The 21,853-nt window shown below is 44.7% G+C and overlaps 1 protein-coding gene across 8 annotated transcripts in view; it reads right to left on the bottom strand.

The window, feature by feature from the left end:
• LOC121723674 (pleckstrin homology domain-containing family A member 5-like) overlaps positions 1–21,853 on the bottom strand; it is a 122,505-nt gene that overhangs the window by 46,569 nt on the left and 54,083 nt on the right. For 7 of the 8 annotated variants that reach the window (XM_042109582.1, XM_042109583.1, XM_042109584.1 and 4 more), the window contains one exon: positions 1,174–1,257. In XM_042109582.1, coding sequence (XP_041965516.1) covers positions 1,174–1,257 — 84 coding nt within the window. Of the gene's footprint in view, positions 1–1,173; positions 1,258–15,574; positions 15,898–21,853 lie in introns of those variants that run through there. The other variant, XM_042109586.1, reaches the window with a different exon arrangement.

Below are 21,853 nucleotides of genomic sequence, written 5' to 3'. Positions count from 1 at the left end.
GGCTCAAAGTTAGCACGGGGCTGTTGGATGGCGGGAGGGGGGGGTGAGGTGTAGTCTGTCATGTGGACTAATCGCCTAATTTAACTGATTTACAGCCCTTGTGAATCTAAGAGGCAGAACAAAACATCTATTAAAGGGCCAGGGGCAACGATTCATCAAGCTCTGTGCCTGGCTGTGCCAAGATGCTCTAGAACTCAAGGTTCTCAAGGTTCTCTCAGCACACTATTTAGAGCGGTAGAACGGGGGAGTCCGTTCGGGAGTGAAAGGGCAGCGTAATATATTTAGCCAGGACGCTCGCAGCTTCTCACAGGCAAAGAGTTGGGCCAGGCAGGAACAGGCAGCGATGTGCTCCAAAACAGAAAGCGCATTGGGAATACCGGAGGTGTGGAAAAGACAGGAGTGAGGGAACGGCAGGAATGTAACAGTACGATTCCTCTGAGGACAAGCAGGGGAATGGAAAACAACACGCACTCCCCATAAGACCCCTGCAGAACAATGGGCTCTTATTCTGCCTGCGCTGCGCTGCTCGTGGAGTCCACACGGAGGCTTTATCTCAGACCCGATGCTGTTCAGGAGAAAAACATCTGACCAGCAACAGACATTATTCTCAAGTGCTCTTTTCATGACCTCAATAATTTCATTAACAGGGGGTGCTGTGGCGCAAGCGGTCGCAATGTCCGATATTTGGGTTCAAGTGCACAAGGGGACCCTGCGGTCAATCACCCGATCCCACCCCATCTCTCTCCCACTCACTTCATATCTCTCATTACTGTCCTATCATATAAAAAAAATATGTTAAAAATATATAAATCTATAATAATAATAATAATAATTATTATTATTATTATTATTATAACTGGCACATCTCATACATTTTAGACTTTACTGAATCAAAACATGGACACTGAAACTAGATTTCAGAAACTGGAAAATAGAGAGCAGCCAAAGTTAAAGCTATGACAGACTAGTCATTCTAGCTTCATCCACACCCCAAACTCTCTAGTCCAAATAAGAGAAGCATTGATACCCAGGAGTCATGGTGTCAACTGCACTCTAACAGAGAGATGTTTTGACACGATTCTTTGGGGAACAGGAAGTGAGTGTCATAGCTGAAATGTTGAAAAATGCCACCCGGTAACATTCCCCACCATTGAAGTAAGTGAAGAGACTTACTGTTCGTTGACGACAAAGATGCAGTTGTCTTGAGAGGGAGAGCCTGTTACAGGGTGCTTGCAGGTCACCTTGCGCTCATTGTGGCTGTGGAGAGATGAACAGAAAAAGAGAGAGAGAGGGAGGGAGGGAGGGAGGGATGGGGAGGGAGAGAGAGAGACAGTAAAAATGTCAGAATGTCAGGATCCATCGTCAGAGCAATCCCTGGCCTGTCAGTAGAGCTTGTCACTGTTTTTAAGCTGTGCGCTTCAGGCTTGATGAGGTGCAAGGAGGTAAATATTGCACAAGTGGCTGTCAGATTCCACACTGTGGCAAGGTGCCCCCCCCCCCCCCCCCCCCCCCACTGCTGGGTCCCAATCTAAAAACATCTCTATTAGAAGTCAGCACTGCCTACTCTCCTAAATGGGAAGTCAACTCAAAAACTCAAGTGTGTTTTGTTCCTTTAATGCCTGTGTGTATACTCCCATCTATTTGTCATATCTGTCTAATCAAGCAATGGGTGTAGACCAAAACAAACATAGCCCATTTGATGTGTATAACTCCAGCTGCCTATGAAAACACTAGCTAATAACGCTGAAATACCCATAAATGCTGTTTTTGTCCAATTAAATGTTGCAACGGCTTAACCTCACAAACCCAAGACTCATTTAAAGGCATTCATTCTCAGGCACTCATTTAAATCTGGATGATTCTGCTTTATAAACACGATGACTGATGGCTATTTCCAGCTGCATTCATCTGGATGATGTGATATAAAGGCCAGCCTGACTGACAGAGAGAGAAATTTCAGCCACATTGGATCAAGTGCTTGAAAAAAAAAAAAAGAGAAAGCAACTGCAGCCTTTTTTTGACTGAATGCCCCCAACTCATTCCCCCTTCAAGGGCAGCCAAGTTAACCAGAGCGAAAACAATCAGAACCTCCAAGACAAGAGCGAGAGAGCAATCACTGTGCTAAATCTAATCTGCCATGCAGTACCTGAGGGTGGCCACCATCAAGCTCAGTCTATCAAGAGCCACCAACGCTGGTGAGCTCTGCACAGGGCTGTAGGAGTGTGAGTGTGGTGGAAAACTTGAGCATCCCGCCCCTCACACTCTCCCTCCCCAGCGGCAGGAAGCAGGAGGTCACCGCACAGCCAGCAGCTGCACTTCCAGGGGTGTGTTCCTGCTCTCCACTCTGCGTACTTACAGAAGCAGCAGCGGGTATCTGCGACACTGAGCTGCCAGCTTTAGTCATACCTCCCGTCCTCTCACATGGACGAGAAAACATCCACCCACTCAGCAAGCTAAGCCCGGGCCCCAATTACAGGCTCCCATCGTGGTCATTAAACTAACAGAGACAATTACCGCTGGTGGCATAAGGGGGGCCGACCACACAGTCAGTGGTGGTAGGGGAAGGGGAACGGGGTGTGTGTGTGTGTGTGGGGGGGTTGCAGACAGCTCTTCATTACCCTCTCTAGGTAAGATGGCACGCGGTGACTGTCTCGGGGCCACTGCATATTAGCACCAGAGAATGAAGAGAACGAGGGAAGCTTGGTGATTACAACCCAGGTCTATTATAAACAGTCATAGGAGCAGCAGAGGCAGCCAAACCTCCTGATCAAATATAATGGGTGCTACGTGGGGATTGCTTTAGTTTAAAAGTTTAAAACATACAAAAATTACCAAAAAATAGCAACAAAATGTGAAGAAACGTCAAACATAATTATGCTCAGTGTTGTCCAGATATCTACTGAAGTTAGCATGCAACCCAGCTGGTGAGAGGTCAGCTCTATTGTAATATCAGGGGGTATCAAGTGTGGCCTCTGTATTAATTACGATTCGGATCATTTGAAGAATGGCGAGTGGCTGTGCTCAAGGCAACTCTAAGGGCCCGTCCCAATACCTCCCTTACCCCTAGATTTTTGCCCTAACCCTCGTTTTTGCACGTGTAGGGCTAGGGTGTCCCATTACTTTAGGGAGCAAGGGGAAGTGCTATTTTCCCCTTAAAATCAACCCTCAAAATATAGCCAGGACCGATGCAGGCTTAAAACGAAGTGGGAGATGAAATTACCCAGGATACCGTGCGAGCTCAGCGAGCCGGCCAAATTTTTCATATATTTTCGCAAATAAGTATATTAAAATGTCGAAATATGTTGGAATATGTTAGTTTGATGCACATCTGATGGACTGTTGAGTTTTGAACACTAATGTTAGAAAATATCTCACGACGCTATCTGACGATGTTCATGATATCTGCTGAGTGCTTTGAGAGTCTGCCCATCAAATAACGTTATATATCTGATTCTGATCTGGGTAGTTTCGTCAATATTTAAGGTGTGTGTTCTGGCATTCACATGGACACTAATATTTTTGTTGATTAACCAGACGTAGATAAACCAGCACAGCCCACACAACAATGACGGCTGGAACGGGCATGTTCCTGAATGAAAATAGTAGCAGGCTACTACCAGTAGATGCGTCGGCGCTGCACGTGACGTAGGTGAGCACGTTCGCTACGCTAATTTGCATATAGTGGTGTCCCAATTCATAGGGAAAGATCTTCAACTCCACTTCCCTTGTCGAGGGGGCTAATGTTGAGGGCAATCAAAACGTGGAAGTTTTAAGGGGGGAGAAATGGGACGGGCCCTAAGCCTACAGAATTCTACACAGATCCTTGAAGCCAATACAGAAAGGGTCTGGTCCACCCACACAAAGGAAACACCCAAAAATAATAATGAATGGGGGGGGGGGGGGGCGGGTGCGCATGCAGATTGTGCAACCCGACCCATTCACCCACTCCCCATTGCACAATCTGCATGCGCACCCCCCCCCCCCCCCCCATTCATTATTATTTTTGGGTCTTTCCTTTGTGTGGGTGGACCAGACCCTTCCTTACATTTTTTACAGTCTATGGTTGCAACCCCAGGCCTGGCGAGAGGCCACGAGCCACAGCTTCAGTCTGTAATTAATGTGGACACTATTGGCAGGAGTGGACCTGGTGTGGTCTCGTGGCAGACTTACGGCACCGTCTGTCTTTGGTCCGCCTTCACAAACGTCTACACTAACTGGCCCCATGCAAGCAGAGCAGAGCAGACTGAGGTCTGGTTATGCACTGGTCTGCCAGTCCCCCAGCTGCCCATGAGAAGAGGACAGGCCTGATGAAATTAGCAGATGAAAGCCGGCTGGTTCCCAAGGAAATCTCTAAGGAGTAGAATGAGCAATGCTAATGACCCCCCCCCCCCCCCCCCCCCAGCATACACAACCAAAATAAATAGTGAATGGATAGTCCATAGTCCCCCCCCCCCCCCCCCCCACGGCACCTCAGCATACACAACCAAAACAACAACAACAAATAAAAAAGTCTCAGCGCGCCTCCGCACTGTTACCCATTCTCTCATCAGAGCTACTGAGGCAGGGATAGATCAGATAACCAACAAAAGCCGATGAGGAAGTCCAGCAAGTCTCTGAGCCGCCCACTAACTACAGCAGAGTAATCCAGTGCTTGCCCATCCATGGTCTCCAGCTGTCCATGAATGGAGAGGCACACAGGCCTGACGGATGAAATTAGCAGATGAAAGCCCTCAAGAAATCTCTGAGGAGAAGGGGCCATGCTCAAATTGGCAAATTGACTAAATTGTCCCAACACACTAAAATAAAGCATCCCCTAAAAGTCTCAGCGTCTCCACTGTACAGACATAGTCCCATCACTATTTCCCGGACAAATAGGGGTGTATTAGATATCCTCCAAAAGGCAATGAGAGAGTCTGGCTGCACAGTCTCTAAGCCGCCTGCTAACTACTAGTGCAGTGCACCAAATAGCACGCCGGAGTCAGGTCTTGGTTTGGAAACACAATATTATCCCCTCACTTCAGGGTACGCTAATGCCTCTGTAAAAACCAAGCAGCTTCCTGAATCTGTCAGCCTGGCCTGCTTCCCAAAGGCAATAAATCAGAGCAGAGCTCTCTACACGGTTCCTCTGGAGCTACGACACGCGGTGAGCTCTCGCACAGCACAATCCCAGGAGAGGGAAACTTACAGAGACAGCGTCTCGAAGATGCAGGGAGGAGAGATGTTATTGGTGAGGTTCAACTCAAGTACTGGGCCATTGGCTAGGGGCAAGTAAAAGACCATGTTGGGTAAGTAAAAAAAAAAAAAAAAAAATTCTTACATTGGACCCTTGTTATTGGTAAGGTGACGTTGGTGCCTCAGGTTGCTAATTTTGTAGGGGCACGTGCTGTGACTTGCGTAGAAACAAACTTCACATAACGGCACAAATGACATGGCTGCATGCTTCAACTGCATCACACGCCAAACAGGCCAACAGGCTATCATTTGTTTGTTGCTGTATGTTCATGCAAGTGTGGGTGTGAGTTTAAAGGTTCAAGAGGAATTTGACCAACTCAGGAGGCCAGAGGTCTTGAAGTGCTAGAGATGGGTGCAAGGGGCCCATCAGGAGGAGCAGGGGTGTACATCATTCTGACAGACGTGTCATAAAGCCCTCATGATCTTTAGCAAAAAACACAGCTGCCACAGCTTGTGGTCAACACAAGGTCTCCTGCAAGCCTGCTCTGTGACACTGCATAAACAACGCCTGGGCCCTCAAATGCTAAGTCATTGCAGATGTGTCCACTCATGGTCATTACGACTGTATGAAGTTCCCATCTCATCATCTGGGGGAGCAGTCTGGAAGTATGTTCTTGTCCATTTCTCCATGAGAGTTTGCAATATCATAGTACATGCTTTAGGTTCTTTCTCACGGTTAGTCAAAGAGAAAAATAAAATCCATTCTTAAGGCTGAGGATGGCCAGAGGGGGTATATGACTCCAGCATCACTTGTAGAAATGTCAATAATCAGACAGACAAATATTGGCAAAGACTAGCAGAGGTTCAAAGTTTCGGTTTCCCAGACCTGAGGCGGTGACCCTTCACACCTCACACTGCAGTAATAACTAGTACACAGCACTGACTTGCAGCACATAGCTGGGCTCCAACATACTGCATGCCAAGATCACATGACTGACACTACAAGTTTACACAAGGCATTTAGATAGATAGATAGATAGATAGATAGATAGATAGATAGATAGATAGATAGATAGATAGATACTTTTTTGATCCCCAGGGGAAATTCAGACCATTCTCTTCAGCTGTAAACAGGGGGTTGAGGGCAAAGCTGTATTTTTCTTGAATTAGAAAAAGAGGGGAGGCTAAGAACAGTCTTTAAAATGAAGGAGGGGCACAGAACCTATAATCTTTGAGGCATTAAATTCAAGGATAGTTCTCTCCACAAAAGGTCTGTCAAATGCTCTCACAAATGCCACCCTTGTTTGCCTGTATAGGAAAAACTGAGGACATATTTAATTGGTGAGACCAGAAAGCAGATAATCTGTAAAGTCTCAACTGTTTCAGTGCATTCTCCCACTTTGTTTCCCTCCTTCTTTAAAATAGAACTGAACAGGCTTTGAAGAATGCGGTTGGCGGTTGCAGCAATAAAAATGGCCTCTGCTCGGGTGGGTGAAGCCCCACAATCAGCACGGTAGTGCTCAACACATGTGCTAGCGTTTTCCCCTCTAACACAGGGCACAAGTTCTGCTCTGTTTCCATCCTCGTCCGTTCTCCACACGGCTGCTGAAAACATGGGGGTAGAGGGGGAGTTTCAAACAGCCCAAACCTCTGATGTGTGGTGAGGCGAATGACAGTGATGCATCCTGAGGGAAAGAGAGAGAGAGAGAGAGAGAGAGAGAGGAGGGGAGAGGCGGTTTGGCGCATCATGCTGTTTCAGCTCATTCACCTACAGAACGGTGGTAATTAACATTTAAATACCCCTTTTCTCCGGCTCACGTTTCAATCACAAACTCACCACTGCTGACAGAGGGAGAAGAGTTACATGGAAAATCATTAGCATTATTAATCATGTTGATCTCCGACCGTCAGCAGTCAAGGCAGTTTAGCCTAACTACTAGAGCCAGTTCTTAAGCATTAGAAGTCCACCCTCACAGACCCATCTTCATGGCCAATCTCAACCCTATGTTTGGTGTTTTTGTGTTGTAGTATATCAGCTGATTTGCTAATGTGCCTACATATATGGTAATATGGTTGATACTTTTTTAAAAATACTTAGACTCCCTCTCCTGCTGCAGCTGGGAAGCAGTTTAAATACTGCATCAGCTTTGCCTGCCCCTGACCTTGGCCGCTGAACTACTGTAGACAAATATTAATTAAAAAAAGAGGGCTTCAAGAATTAACAGCCTATTAGCCTGTTCTACATTAAGATTTTATAAACAACACCATCCAGATGTACTTGTAAGCATGTCAACAACAAGAAAGGCATTCAAGAAAAGTCCAAGGGGAAAATGTAAAAAAAAAAATATTTATTTAGAGGCAAAGCAGCGATGATAACGCAAAGGTAAGGGTATGATGCTTCATCAGCCTGAAAGACGAAAAGTCAATCGAAAGCTATGCATTGGAATATTAAGTATGCTTTAAGCCAATCTCTGAGAAATGCTTCATGTGGCGGTCATGTGGCAATAGCAAGGAAAAAGATCCTTTCCCCTTAGCCTGTAGCTCACAGTGACACACATACACACACACTCACAGGGTCTGGTTTGAACTTGATAGATTCTACAATTGATGCCTGTAATTACAGCCTACTGCATCTCAACCAAACGTCTGCTAGTGTGACCACGACTCCAGGCCCTGATCATAATAAATAATCATAAAAAGGGCAGGATGTCACACTAGTCATCATCAAAGATGCTCCATGGGAAGCTAGTTAGGGTATCATATGCTCTTCACTGGGCCACTGCAGCTCCAAGGGAAAGCATACTGGGACACACATTGTGCTGCCCATCATCTATTTACCCGTGGTCACTAAGGCACCCATTTCATCCATCAACCATGGTCCAATTCAAGGCACCCAATCCACATCCAACTCTTCCGCAGCCTAAATATACAGACTCAATTGATTTTGACTTGCCTATTGAACGGCAGAGTGGAATCATAGGTCAACAAATGACTGAATCTGCACAGCCTTGGCAGCCATAGGGCCTGAGAGCTTGACTGACACTTTGTTTGTTAACAGCTTCATCAGGCTCTACAGCCAAGCGGATTCATCTGCTCTCTTATTATATTCACAATAGAAAATTAAAACAGTACATGACTCATTATGATGCTCAGAATTCAAAAGCAGCACTTCACTGTGCAGCCCTGTGTGTGTGTGTGTGTGTGTGTGTGTGTGTACTCCAGTTATTAAAATTGACTTTTTTTTTGTTGAAGTAACTGAAATGCACCCAAGTTAGGGCTGTAACGATATGCGATTCGAAACCGAAATCGCGACACTCATATCTACGATACTGTGTCGCGGTGTATAAAGCCGCGACACACCATTTCTAGTGTTTCACGCAGTGCTTTGCCGCTTACGCTGCCGCATAAGCAACACACATCTCCCGCTTTAGTTAGCCTACGTTGTCCAAAAATAAATAAATAATAATTTCATACCTCTCGTTTCTTTCATTGTAGACTATGTGTTCAACTTTACCAAACAGTATAGAAGTAAACCCCCCTCTCCTTGCCTCGCTCTCTCTCGCGCTCCCTCCCTCTCACTCTCGCTCCCTCTCCTGGTCAATGAACACGCGCAACTCGGCCAACACAATCCAAATAAAACATTCACAATCGTGAAAGCAAGGACGCAAAGAAGACTACTAGCTAAATTAGCCTACTATTAAATCCGCTTAGCATCATTAGCATGCTGCACATATTTGTTCAAAACTTTTGCATTCAAGTTGACTGAAAAAGGGCCTGTCCCAAGGAGAACAAGTATAAAAAGGCAGAACGGCAGAACAATATTTCCAGGCTTCAACCAGACAGCTGAATTAAATAGGTAGAGTTGTAATAAAAATAGTAAGCCTAGGCTAATCTGCATAAAGTGTGCCGTCATAAATATCAGACATTCAGTAAAATCTTTTTATATCAGGATACTACTATATTATTACTTTTATACTTTACTTTTATTATTTTTATATCAGTAATCAGGATACTTCTATATTATTAACCCCAAAAAAAGAAGAAAAATCGAGGTTCGTATCGAACCGTGTGTCAAAAATCGTGATACAAACCGAATTGCGAGGTTGGTGTATCGTTACAGCCCTAACCCAAGTTGTTCCCAAAAGGATTCAGTCCTTATTATTGGTACTTGGATTGGTTGTGGATTTCACGGCCCCTGGCTATCAATGCGGAATGAGGGGCAGGCCCCTGGAAATAAAGGAGTACTAAGGTACACAGCATTCCTGAGTTGGGGGGGCTGTGTGTGTGTGTGTGTGTGTGTATGTGTGTGTGAGTGTGTGAGTGCAGTGCTGATGAGCTCATCATGTCCCAGGATGCACTGCAAAGGAGAGGTGGGGCCGGGCTCTGTAGCCCATGGCTGAAACCTGAATGCGGGATAGTGGTCACTGCTGGTGTGTGGAGGGGAGAACAAGTGTGTGGAGGGGTGGAGGGGTGTTAATGAGATAAAAAAGGATTGAAGAGAGAGAACAACAGCGTCCAGGGGCCAAGGCCTCTTTCAAATGAGAGCACACAGCAGTGAGGGGGGGGGGGGGGGCAGCCTCCGTGTGCAGCTGTACAACAATGCTCAAGGGGGACATTTCTTACAGAGGAGAAATTAAATGTTAAAGAAAATAAAAACAAACATAAAACTACCTTTCAAATGGACAAAGGAGGACTAATGTTAGACTATTCCGTTAAGTAATAATCTCACTAGTGAAAAGAAGATGAAGACAGAGAAACTCTCTGGATGAGAGAGGGTGCACTGCATTCACTAATGACTGTAGAGCAAAGGTAATTATCCATTCTGCAATAAGACCCGCCGTCATAGCTCTGCAGGAGACGGGCACCTGCAGAGGGAGTGGGCGTGATCTCCCCGGGTGCACATCCAAATGCAGGCAGACCCAGCCAGCCGTGGGTCAGGGGTTGGAAAAATAAACCACACACACTCATCCCTGGCCTCTAAAGCTCAGGGAGGGAGAGTGATGGCCGAGATTCGCACAAAGCGTGTGTGATTTCATTTGTGTGACGATTTCCATCCTTCATAGTGGACGCGAGTGTTTACATGTGATTGTGCTGCCTCAAACCATGATAGTGGACAGGAGCGTTTACATGTGATTGTGCTGCCTCAAACCTTGCCGAATGTGAAGGTCATTCACTGGCCTGGTGAACGATTGAGGGAGATTATGCAGCCATGGCAACAACGCCAGGAATAAATATACTGCTCCTGTTCCGAAGACACCAAAAACGGAAAATGATTCATGGCTGTGGGAGCTTGGACATAATCACACAGAGAAGCCAATCTAGCCAGGGTGATACTTAAGTGTGTTTAAGTGTTCAAAGAGGACTGAAATCAAGTTCAGTTCAGAATATCCAACTTGCAGGGTTGTCACCACAGAAGTTAAACTTCCACACCACCACAGAACTCCACTTTTACATATCCCTTGGCAATTACACCCAACCAAACTTTCCTTCCTAACAAAAAGCATGTAATTTCATGCATCATTAACGACAATGCTTGGATTGGCCACCTTTTCTTTTTTTTCTTTCTTTAATCTAAACAGTCTTCAAAGAACATGCATTTCCTTTTGTGTCACATCAGCAGTCAAACAGCAGGGACCAAAAGTACTGTATCGACCCCTTGAAAGTCCCAATAGATGTGCAACAAATAGGCTATGTTATGTAAACTAAACTGAGTAAATGTGAGGCATCTCCTTATCACATGTCAATATTTTGTTATTTTGAGGGTGGGAAAACCTTTGACATTTTATTCTTATGTTTCTTGATGAAATTATGTGATGGTTTCAATACAAAGTAGTCTGGCTTTCACCAGACCAAGCTCAATCTTTAAAGATTGAACATTGGTCTGGGCAGTCTGCTATGTATTTTCTACTGCACAAGAGGTGTGATCAACAGGCATAGTTCAAATGACTCAATTGTGTGAAAATGTACACAATTGGATAGTCATTCAACAATCTGACCAATGAACCGGGTGACGTTTGCAGAGCGACGCGAAAACTCCAGGCAAGAAAATTGCTGGAAACTTTACAACAAACGTATCGTAAAAGCACCAATTTCCACCTCTTTCGTTCAAAAATTCTAAAACAAAGATGATTTTTAATACTTCAAAATAACATTTGATAAATTAACCTTACATTTTTTCAGTAGCCATGGGTGTGTAGATTTGAACAAAATCTGGTTTGGTTCTTAACAGGAGCATTTACTGCCTTAAAAACCCAATTTTGTTTACCGTGCTCAGAGTTTGGTGCTGGGCTGGTGGATGCCTTATTTCCACCACACTCGGCGAAAGAGAACTCTGGCCGCAAAACAAATTCCACTGGAGCTCCAAGCGGGTAGGTCTACGCACCCTTACAACACTGTTTACAGCTCTTCGAGTCACGGTAAAATGTCATTTTTGGTACATAGCTAATTTAGATTTATTATAGCTAATAATACAATTATCGGGTGGGGACTTGCGTTTCTTTAGAGATGCGTCGTCTTGGTTTGTATGAATATTAAGTGACACATACATGAAATAGGTGATGTTCCATTTATCAGCGGCCTGCAGAATTGTGCAAAAGAAAACATGAAAGTGAATGGTATTTACACCCACTTGATCGATTTGTTTGCTAACCTAAAAAAGACATTGAGCAGTGTCAAGAGGTTAGGATTTGTGAAGGGATTCAAGGGAATTGGATTGACCGTCGAGAGAGATACTTTGCTGTCGCTCCGCTATCGTCACCGTTTTAAACCTGCCAATAGCGCGCCAGGTGGATAAGCTAGCTTGTGATTGGTCCCGGCAAAACTGTAACGGAAGCAGCAGAAAAGGATGCACAGGTTTCCAGCCTGAGCTGCAGGGTGAAAAAGAAATCGCCGGCAGATCAGGCTGGGTTCACCCAGCCTAAATACAAAAGCTATCCACAATTTGATTTTTTTGGTAGCAATGAATGGCCATGACAGATGTTGCTTAGCAGAGACAGGGAGAGAAAAAAAACTGCTTTTCACTCTGAGGATTAGAACAAGACAATCACAAAGCTGCTCCAACTTCAGCCCAATCAGTCTCACAAGAAGAACTGCTGAAGAAAAAAAGAGAAATCCATGGAGACGCTAGGGCAGCTCCAGTGGCAACGCTAGTGTCCAGAGGAAATGAAAAGGCTGTGATGGGGGCTAAATCAACTTGTGCACTTGGACAGTGTGTTCAGTCCGAGGACTCTCCTGTCTTAACCGGCTCCACTCCATGCGTTGAGATCCTGAGTGCCTCCTCTCAACACACTCATCACTGCTGCAGACAAGAGGACACACTACAGCCAGTGAAGTCCATCCATAAAAGGGCTTGACAACACGGACGATGGGGATGGGAAGGGACAGGAAAGGGACACGCACACACACACGTCACACACACACGTCACACACACACACACACACACATTTCCATGACGGCCTTCTACATTTCCTCCTTGACATTTTGACTTCCCCTTCTCCATGACAATTTACAGAGATCCTGTAATTTTGTCCGAGTGATGCACAGCAGACTCCATATAGAAATAAAGTCAAACCCACGGCAATGGGAAAGGCTCCCTCAAGTCAGTAAAGGGTCATTCACACCAAGAACGATAACGTTCATTCCATAACATTCATTTCATAACCTTCATTCCCATAACGTTCATTCATTAACACAAGGAGAGACTTTGTTTATCGTTGTTCAGTGTGGACGCTTTCCTCGTTATGGTTATCATTATCATTATCGTTCTTGGTATGAATGACCCTTAACACTGCAAGAGGAATAGGGCTCTATCGTGTGCATATGATATGGGAGCAACAACTGCACTGTAAAGATGGTGCATTTATCAAAGAAGAGACCAATTAGGTCCACTCCTCATGACTAACAAGAGGAAATTAGGAAAGCTTAGAGAATGAATTCCAAGACTCCATCATGGCATGGTCAAATGCTAATTCTTCACCACGCAGGGCAGCAGGGTGATTAGCAGACATGCAGGGGATTCATAATTTAAGACTCTCATAATTTCAAAACGCGGGACTCTGAAATCATTCAGAACGTCTGGTAATGAGATTGGCTCATTCGACTGCTAAAAAAAGAAATGAGCCAAAGACGAAAACAGGCCCGTGTCTGAGGGTTCTGTAATTCAGAGAAGCTTGAATGTTTTTTTTTTTATGCCCAGCTGTTCCGAGGTTCTATCTCTGCTCCCCATCTCATTCTATTTCCCACTCAGCATGCACTCTCTAGTCCAATCCAGGCGTCTCACTCATCCTCACATGGATATGAAAGAAAGAAAGGTATCTGGCAAATAAACACACAAAAGACACACAAACTCATAGACAACGCACCAGCTGGTCATCATGCTGTAACTAATGTATGTTCCAACAAGCAATGTTCTGTCACCAAGACGCAAACATTCTATACAGGTCACAGGGATGTGTTTGTTCCACAAAAACTAAATCCAGTTACATTTATTCATTTAGCAGACGCTTTTATCCAAAGTGACAGCAAGAGAATAGCATTCAAGCTACAGTGCAGAAGAGACCTTAGCTAGGACATACTAAAGGGAACACAAAGTCTGATTCTTTACAAGCAGCAAACTTGGTTTGGGTCCTTCCTCAAATTGTTAAGGCAATAGCCACAGTGGAAAGAAAACAACTATGTGATAGTAAAATGATTCATAGTTTGGAAAAGTAAGCCATTCAGTGGTGAGGTGAACATTCATGCCAGCCATTCCAAAACTCAAAGGCAATGCCAAGACCACAGTCTAATAATGGAGGAGCCCTTTCTGCATGGGCGCCTCCTGTCCGTCTGTGTGCATGTGCGCACACACACACACACACACTCCCTCCCACACACACACACACACACATGCTAAGAGAAACCCAATTTTCTTTCAAGCATGACAACCACTGTTATTAAAGGACAGAAAATATATCAAGTAACATTGTGGTTATGACTATTTAACATTTCTTTAGAAAAATAGAAAAACAAATACACAAGCAAAGACACACAACACAACACACACACACAAATTATAGGCTTCTCACATTCTAAAAGAGTCAAAAGAATGTCTTCTGGTTCACAACCATGCATGCCTTCACTTGGAAAGCCAACAACTATATTTGAGACATGCTCCAGAAAGCCAGGCTCTTCCTCCAATTTAAGATTATGGGAAAGGGCAAAGGGGAGCGAAGGACAGAAAAGCACTTGTTGCTTTCTTCAGGTGGACTGAACATATCTAAACAGGGCAAATGGACCATAAAGGAAGACCTGGCCTTGGCCAGTGTTCTGTAGCAAGGGGCATGGGGGGGGGTTACAGTTAAATGGACTGTGAACGTTTCCCCATCTCCTACGGAGACACAAGGATGATGAGCACAAGGTGGGAAGCAATCTGCAATGAGGAAAATCATAGCCTTTCCAAAACCTTATATACTGGCCTAAGACTAGGCCTAGCCTATACTATGGGGAAAGACTATTCTAAAAAAATACCTCTCAACTAAGAGCTGGTAATCCTAAGGAATAAATAAGGTCGAAATGACTCACCCCCCCACCCCCCCCACACACACACACTCACTCACTATCTTATCATCAACTCCAACAGGACACATCCAGAAAACAATGGAGATCGACTTTCATTGATTTAACTCAGAAGAGGAAGGATCCTCTCTCTCTTTTGTCTTCTAACAATGAGGAAATTGCCCCATCATAAGGGATTAAAAGCACAGCTTGAAAAGGGCACTTGTGTTTATACACCTCACCACAGGAAGGGTTAACTGAGCAGTGCCGAATGGGAAATAGGACAAGTCACCATTTGAGAAGTTTAAAAAGAGACAGTCCTGTGCACCAGCCTACACAAAAGGACAATAGCCAAGTTCACCTGGATCAGACACAAAACCATCATGCTCTGCAGGGTAGGCAACCAGGGACACTTACAAAATAACTAACCACAACAAAGTAGTCCCGCGCTATTCACATCCAGAAGTGTTTCACAACACCTTTACTTTTAAAGTTCGTTAAGTTTGCACTGAACTAAGAATGACGCTGCAATATCTAACAATGCAACATCTTTTTCCTCCAAAGTATCCAATTTGCCTCCCTTTCAAGCATGCGCGCTGCATACATGCAATAATTTAATAGGATGAGTCGATGGTTTCTAAGACTAAACAGTTCAAGCAGCACGCACTTGTTCAACATGTATTCAGCTAAACCATGAACGCAGTCAGAGGGCTACACTTAATACGCAATCAGTAAAAACACATCAAAACTCACTTATGTCGGAATCATGGAATATAAATATATTATCAGTCGGCGAAATACAATTCCACAGTAAATATATAATACGATTATTGATCAGAATTGCAATGTGCATATTTCGAGTAAACTTACTGCGCTCATCTCCCACGAGAAAATTCGAGCGGTCAAAGAGGCAATAAAATCCGTCGATGTGTAGGGTAATATTTTTAAACGTTTCTCCAGATGCGGAAAATGTACAGGCGACAGCGGTTTGCTTCGCGGAGCGGACCCCACTCCTTTGAAAGCGTCCCTCAGAAGTGCGCTCCGATAGCCGAGCTCGCGAGCAAATAAAGCATCCCAGCTGTCAGCCTCCCCTCGTGTTTGTGCCTGGAGTGAAACGCGTGAAATTCGAGCCCTGCGTGATGTAACACACGGTGCGCTGTCCTCCCAGCATCAACGGGCGTGAACAAAGGACAGACACAAAGCAGGAGAGAACACACACCATTGAGTACAACGGAAAGGTGCACTACCAGTGATGAGGGTTCATGGGAGGGAGGGTACGTTTAGTTGCTGCTGTATGCAGTCGAATGATAAAACAGAGCGTTCTAAGTAACTACTATCCCACGCTGCTGCTCGTCTCCTCGACAAACATTTGATAGTGGTGGCAAAATACCATGCTACGTGACCGTTGCCCCACTGTTCAATTACCACACAGTGTATACACATATCAACATATTTAAACAAACAATGCGTAATACATGAATTGCTCTATTATTTATTATCTGTATTATCTTTATTTAGACTGATTTTGAGCGAACTCCAGGGGGTCTGGTTCAAAAGTTCAAATAATTAGTTCCATATAACACCAAACAATATCTTCATAAGCATCAGGCCATACTCTACTGCATCAGCAAGCACTGGTAGAACAGCACAGAATACAGGTTAAGGCTTAGAGCTCATGGCAGTTACCCTCTTCAACATTTGTTCCATGAAAGCAACTGACCTGTACTAACATGTCCAAATTTCAGCTTCACATGGTGAATGTCATATTAAGAGAACATGATTATAGTGATACACAATAGACTACTGATTAAAACATGTTTTTAAATAAATAAAATTGCCTTGTTGTTGGTCTTAGCCAGCACTTGTTATTATTTGTTATCTGGTTGCACACAATCCTGGGAGGGGGATGAGTAAAAGTGCTGTCTTTAACGGCTCTTTAACAACATTAATGAGTTGCCGGCACCATCTGTGTTGTGTAGTTTGTTGTAAATCGTAAATAATGCATGGTGGAAGCTTCACTGCTACTGTCTGCCAACAATTGAACCCCCAGGGGGCTTTCACTTCCGCCGAAGGACACATGCTTCTTTGCAGAGACCCCAGCCAGAACACAAGAAAACCACCTGGAGCTTCATTGGGCATTGGTTTCTAACATCCGGTCAAAATGCATGACAATTATGGATCCAAGCAAACTAAATAGAAACCAAACTAGGTATATATCCATGTAAATTGTTTTGAAACTGGTAAAATATTTTGATATCTTTAAATAATATTTCATATATTAATAATGTAGTGTTCCAACTGTGTGGTCAAGAGCAAGTAGGAGGGTTAGGCGCCTCAACAGCAAGATTATACACTTCCCCCTCTAATTTACGACATGTCAAAAAGTCAGATTGGTTTAGAACAGGTGCAGGAGTTTGAAATGTGCATAGCACACACACACACACACACACACACACACACACACACACACACACACACAATTATGACAGCAGCTGAGGAGATTTAGTGTCACTGTAAACCACGTTTTTCAAGGGATCAATTGCTGCAGACATAAGCATGCAAAAGTGAAAAAACAGTGAAAGCATAAAATCAAAACAGCAAAAAAAAAAAAAAACTCTACTGTGCAAAAAGCGAAGGATTAAAAACATTAGTTTCCACTGCGTTTATGTGTCTATGAACCGTCTATGTAAGTCACCCACAAAAGAGTGCTGTCACAGTAAAAAAAAAAAAAAAGTTGTAAAGCTGTATAGTGTTGACACTGTTTTGGATAGATTGTGAAGTCCAAAAAATAGGCACACTATTTGAAGCTGCTGATGTCCTGTGATCAATCATTCATGAGATGCATGAGTCAGTGGAACCTATGGATGGAACGGAGAGTTTGATGGTCCGAGGATAGTACACCACTGCATGAAATACCACAGAGAGGAATCGAGGATGCAGCAGGGCCGGAAATCTGTACCGTGAATCTCATTTAATGTCCCGGATGTTATTTACCAGCTAAATATAGTTGCTGGTCACTTGGCAAAATGTCCGCTCGCACATCAGAAATGCAAAACAGCCCTCCCAGCTGTAAAGAACTGTAAGCTACCCTCTGTCACCAAGACCTGCTCTAGATAAAGACTGTCAGACACACACACACATGTACAGTATGTAGGCAAACACACACACACGAACATACACACACAGGTCTATGCACACAGTCATTTTGTTCCAACAGCTGTGTGTGTGGAGTGACAGAGGAAGATCACAATGGGCAAACACTTCCTGGAGACAGGCTTCTGGGTAACTGCTTATCAGACAGAGGGGTGTGTGTGTGTGTGTGTATGTATGTATGTATGTATGTATGTATGTGTGTGTGTGTGTGTGTGTGTGTGTACACGTGTGTTTGTGCTCTGGTACCCATTGGCTACAGGACTATGACAGGTCATCAGGCACACACCTCCATTTCTCCTTCCATCTCATCCGTCTATATGCACGCATGTACACAAACAGGCACACACACACACCCACACACACACGGCTGTATTAAGACAACATGACAATAACAATGCCAGCAGTCCCAGTACCAGTGTCCAGCCTGCTAAATGAAGGCCTTTGCCCCTCATCACAGTGTGTCATTCCATTGCCCAGTGACCTCTGCCAAGCGAGCGAGGGGGCCGTGAGACGGGACGAGAGCAGTCTGTCCGCTTCAACCCTCGCTGGCTGTCCCCTGTTCTCCGGCTCTCTCTGCAAAGGGCAGGTTTCACATGCATGCAAAACGCAGCCTATTAACAGGAACCGGTATACCCACTCAACCAACAGGCAAATGAGTGAGGCTATTTATTCAGGTCTTTTTTAGCATGCCAATCCCCCTGGGACTGAGTCTGGATACCTGACAGATGCTCAGCAGGCCTTCCGCTACAGGAGCTAGTCATGCATTAATCAACACGGCGGCTCGATCCCCTTCTCCTAGTGAAACTAAAACAGAATGAAAATGCAGGAAGTAATGTCTTTCAAGGAGAAAGAGGTATGGCAACCCTTTTTTAAGAGGTGACCCAGTACTGGAGCATTAGTCATTATTTAGAGCAGAAAAAGTAGGTTCCCTATTTTTGAATAAGTCAGGACCATATGCCTGGATGTGTTACTAAGTTAGGACAATCACTGCACAAATGTATCACTGGTCATTTTGAAGTGGACATGCTGAATCACAACCTTATAATACCACCACTGATACTGTGTATCTGTGTCTGTCCATTGTCTATTGGGGGAAGTGAGACAGAGATGCTTAGTTATTTGTGAGTGTTAGTGGGAGGAGAGTGTGTGCAGTGTGTATGTGTGTGTGTGTGTGTGTGTGTGTGTGTGTGTGTGTGTGTGTGTGTGTGTGTAAACCACATTAAAATGGGAGGAAGGTCTCTGACTAAACCCAGGGCTAAGGCGGAATATGGGGAGGGAGATGTTGGTGCAAGGAACTCCAAGACCAGGCCTCTCTGAGAGAGACTTCAAAGCCTTTCACGCTCACAACATTTTTACAAGGGGAGTGGGATGACTTACTGCCCCTCAGGTCAAACAGAGCCTGATCCGCCTGGCGTAACTCAACCCAAACAACATCCCTCACTGCCCAGCGAACCAAGACCATAGCCTCGCAGCCTGCACGCTTTGTGAATGATGCTCTTTGGCTTTTAAATGAGGGGTAGAGGAAGTTTATACAGTCAATAAGTGTTTGCCTGAGGCTAGCAAAAAACGGGGACATCAACCATTGGGTCCTTGAATGACACTGTTCTAGTGAGGGCGTGCCAACACCACCCTGTCCGGCCAGCAACGGCTGTCTGCCCAGGGGTTGTCCCACAGGCCAATGACGGCGGCCAGCTGCCGCAACAGCAAAATAGCGCGGTGTTCTTGATTGGAGCCGCTAGCCGGTGATGAACGACAACAACCCGCACAACACAGCAGCTCTGATGAAGGTAAGGGCAAGAGCAGACTGGCCTAACATGGCAATGAAATGAAGGAGAGAGGAAAGAAAGAGAGAGGAAAGAAAGAGAGAGGAAAGAAAGAGAGAGGGATCAGTTAGAGAGTCTCACTGCCTAGACAATGGCAAAGCTCTAATAGTAAGACCACAGAGTTGGCTCGTTGGTAAGAGAGAGCTTTTTTGAATTTTCCAAGCAAAAACTTATATCGTGCACATAGTAATCTCATTCAAATTGTTCCAAGGATTGCATGAAAATCGGGCATAAATATTCAACTCTACTCCCTTTGCCATGCGTGACATAGTGTCAAACCTGAAATGGGACAGCCAATAATATTGCACTGGAACTGGAGCAGGATTTCTGCATACATCAATAACAGAACCCTGTGGGACTGCCAGACTGTGCAGTCACTCCTCCACACCCTTCAAAGTGCAGGAGTAAGAGCTCTGGCTGCGTGTTTGGGTGTTTGTAAGACAGCCTTTCAGAGACAGACCATCAGAAGAGAAAGACTGAATAGAACTTTAATCCTCAACTCTGGGCTCATCGGTCATGCTTCTTTGCAGAGCAAGTAAAAAGGCTGGCAAGGACAAAAGGCCACATCCAAGCACCCTCTAGTACATAGCGGCAGAGAAAGTAACTCTGGAAACACACCAGGCCCCAGGAGCCCTGGCTGCTCACAGCGATCCCACACATTCTGGCGTTTCCTGGTTCTCAGTGTGGAGTTCCAGCTGAGGTGTTCTGCGGTCTCCTGGTTCTCAGTGCAGAGCTCCAGCTAACATGTTCTGCGGTCTCCTGGTTCTTAGTGCAGAGCTCCAGCTGGAGTGTTCTCCGCCAGGTAACTCAGACAGGCCTGAGAGACAGAAACACTAAGCCCAACGATGGGCTGTGTGCGTGGGCGCTGTTCTCAACAAGTGGGCACCTCTGTCTCCTTCACACACACACACGCGCACGGCACGCATATACACAAACACAAACAAACTCACACACACACACACGAACACAGTGGCTGAGAGCTAAAATCGTCCAGCATCAAAGCTACAGCTGATCCTTTATGCATATACGTATGTGTATGTGTGTGTGTGTGTGTGTATGTGTGCGCATGTTGGCGGTTACGTAAGCCAACACTCACCATGTTCGAAACATAAATCAAGATAATGCACACTTTGACTCACCTCACTTTGGACTAATTTGAATACTAATTTAAAGATTTATGAATGAATGAACGTGTGCACAAGAGTCACAGAATGAATGAAAAGAGAAGAAAGAAAGCATTGAACATTGAAGTGAGCATTGAACTCTTCTGTCAGAAGGAGAACGCCCTGCATTTGACCTGCTCTCACTCTGATTCCTGCATCTGTCAACCTGAGTACCAGGGGACATTAATTAATCAGGAATTACCTGGCAGCGTTCGTCTGCTGCAGTTAGAGCTGGAATGGCTTTCGCTTGTTAAAGGGACAATTTCAGTCATGCACGGGTCAGATGTGCATTTGTGTGTGTGTGTGTGTGTGCGCATGTTGGCGGTTACGTAAGCCAACACTCACCATGTTCGAAACATAAATCAAGATAATGCACACTTTGACTCACCTCACTTTGGACTAATTTGAATACTAATTTGAAGATTTATGAATGAATGAACGTGTGCACAAGAGTCATAGAATTAGGGTTGGGCACCGAAACACGGTTCTAATATGGCACCGGTGCCGACACAAACGGTAGTAACTGCATGGAATAACAACGTGGATTTCGGTGCCTCATTTCGGTGCTTAAATAGCGTTTTATTTATTTATTTATTTTATACGAGGCATCACTGCATGTCATGCACCATCTCTAACGTCTTGCTCTGATAGCAACACTTCCAGATACAGTTAACATAAGTGGATGTATAAACCAGAGGGGTGCACCACATAGGCGAGTGGACAGTGTTTGACAGCTTCCGTGAGCCCAAGTAGCTTACTTTAAAGTGATATCGCTAGCTCCTGTCAAAATCTAGCAGTGGGCCTAACTACACACAAACAAAAGGCTATGAAACAACATCAACAGCAGCCTAACAGCAGCCTAATACCTTACACAATGTCCTTGCTAATGCGCTAACTGGCATTTATTTGAAATGTTATCAGCAAAGTTGTAAGGTGAAAACTTTATTTCATGGTGTGTTCTAAACATAATGGCATGATTATTAATCTTTCATGTACATGAGGCCCATATA

This window comes from Alosa sapidissima, chromosome 11, assembly GCF_018492685.1.
Source record: "Alosa sapidissima isolate fAloSap1 chromosome 11, fAloSap1.pri, whole genome shotgun sequence".
In the NCBI taxonomy this organism is placed as follows: Eukaryota; Metazoa; Chordata; class Actinopteri; order Clupeiformes; family Clupeidae; genus Alosa; species Alosa sapidissima.
The sequence above is the reverse complement of the archived record's forward strand: the minus strand, read 5'-3'. Positions and strand labels throughout refer to the sequence as shown.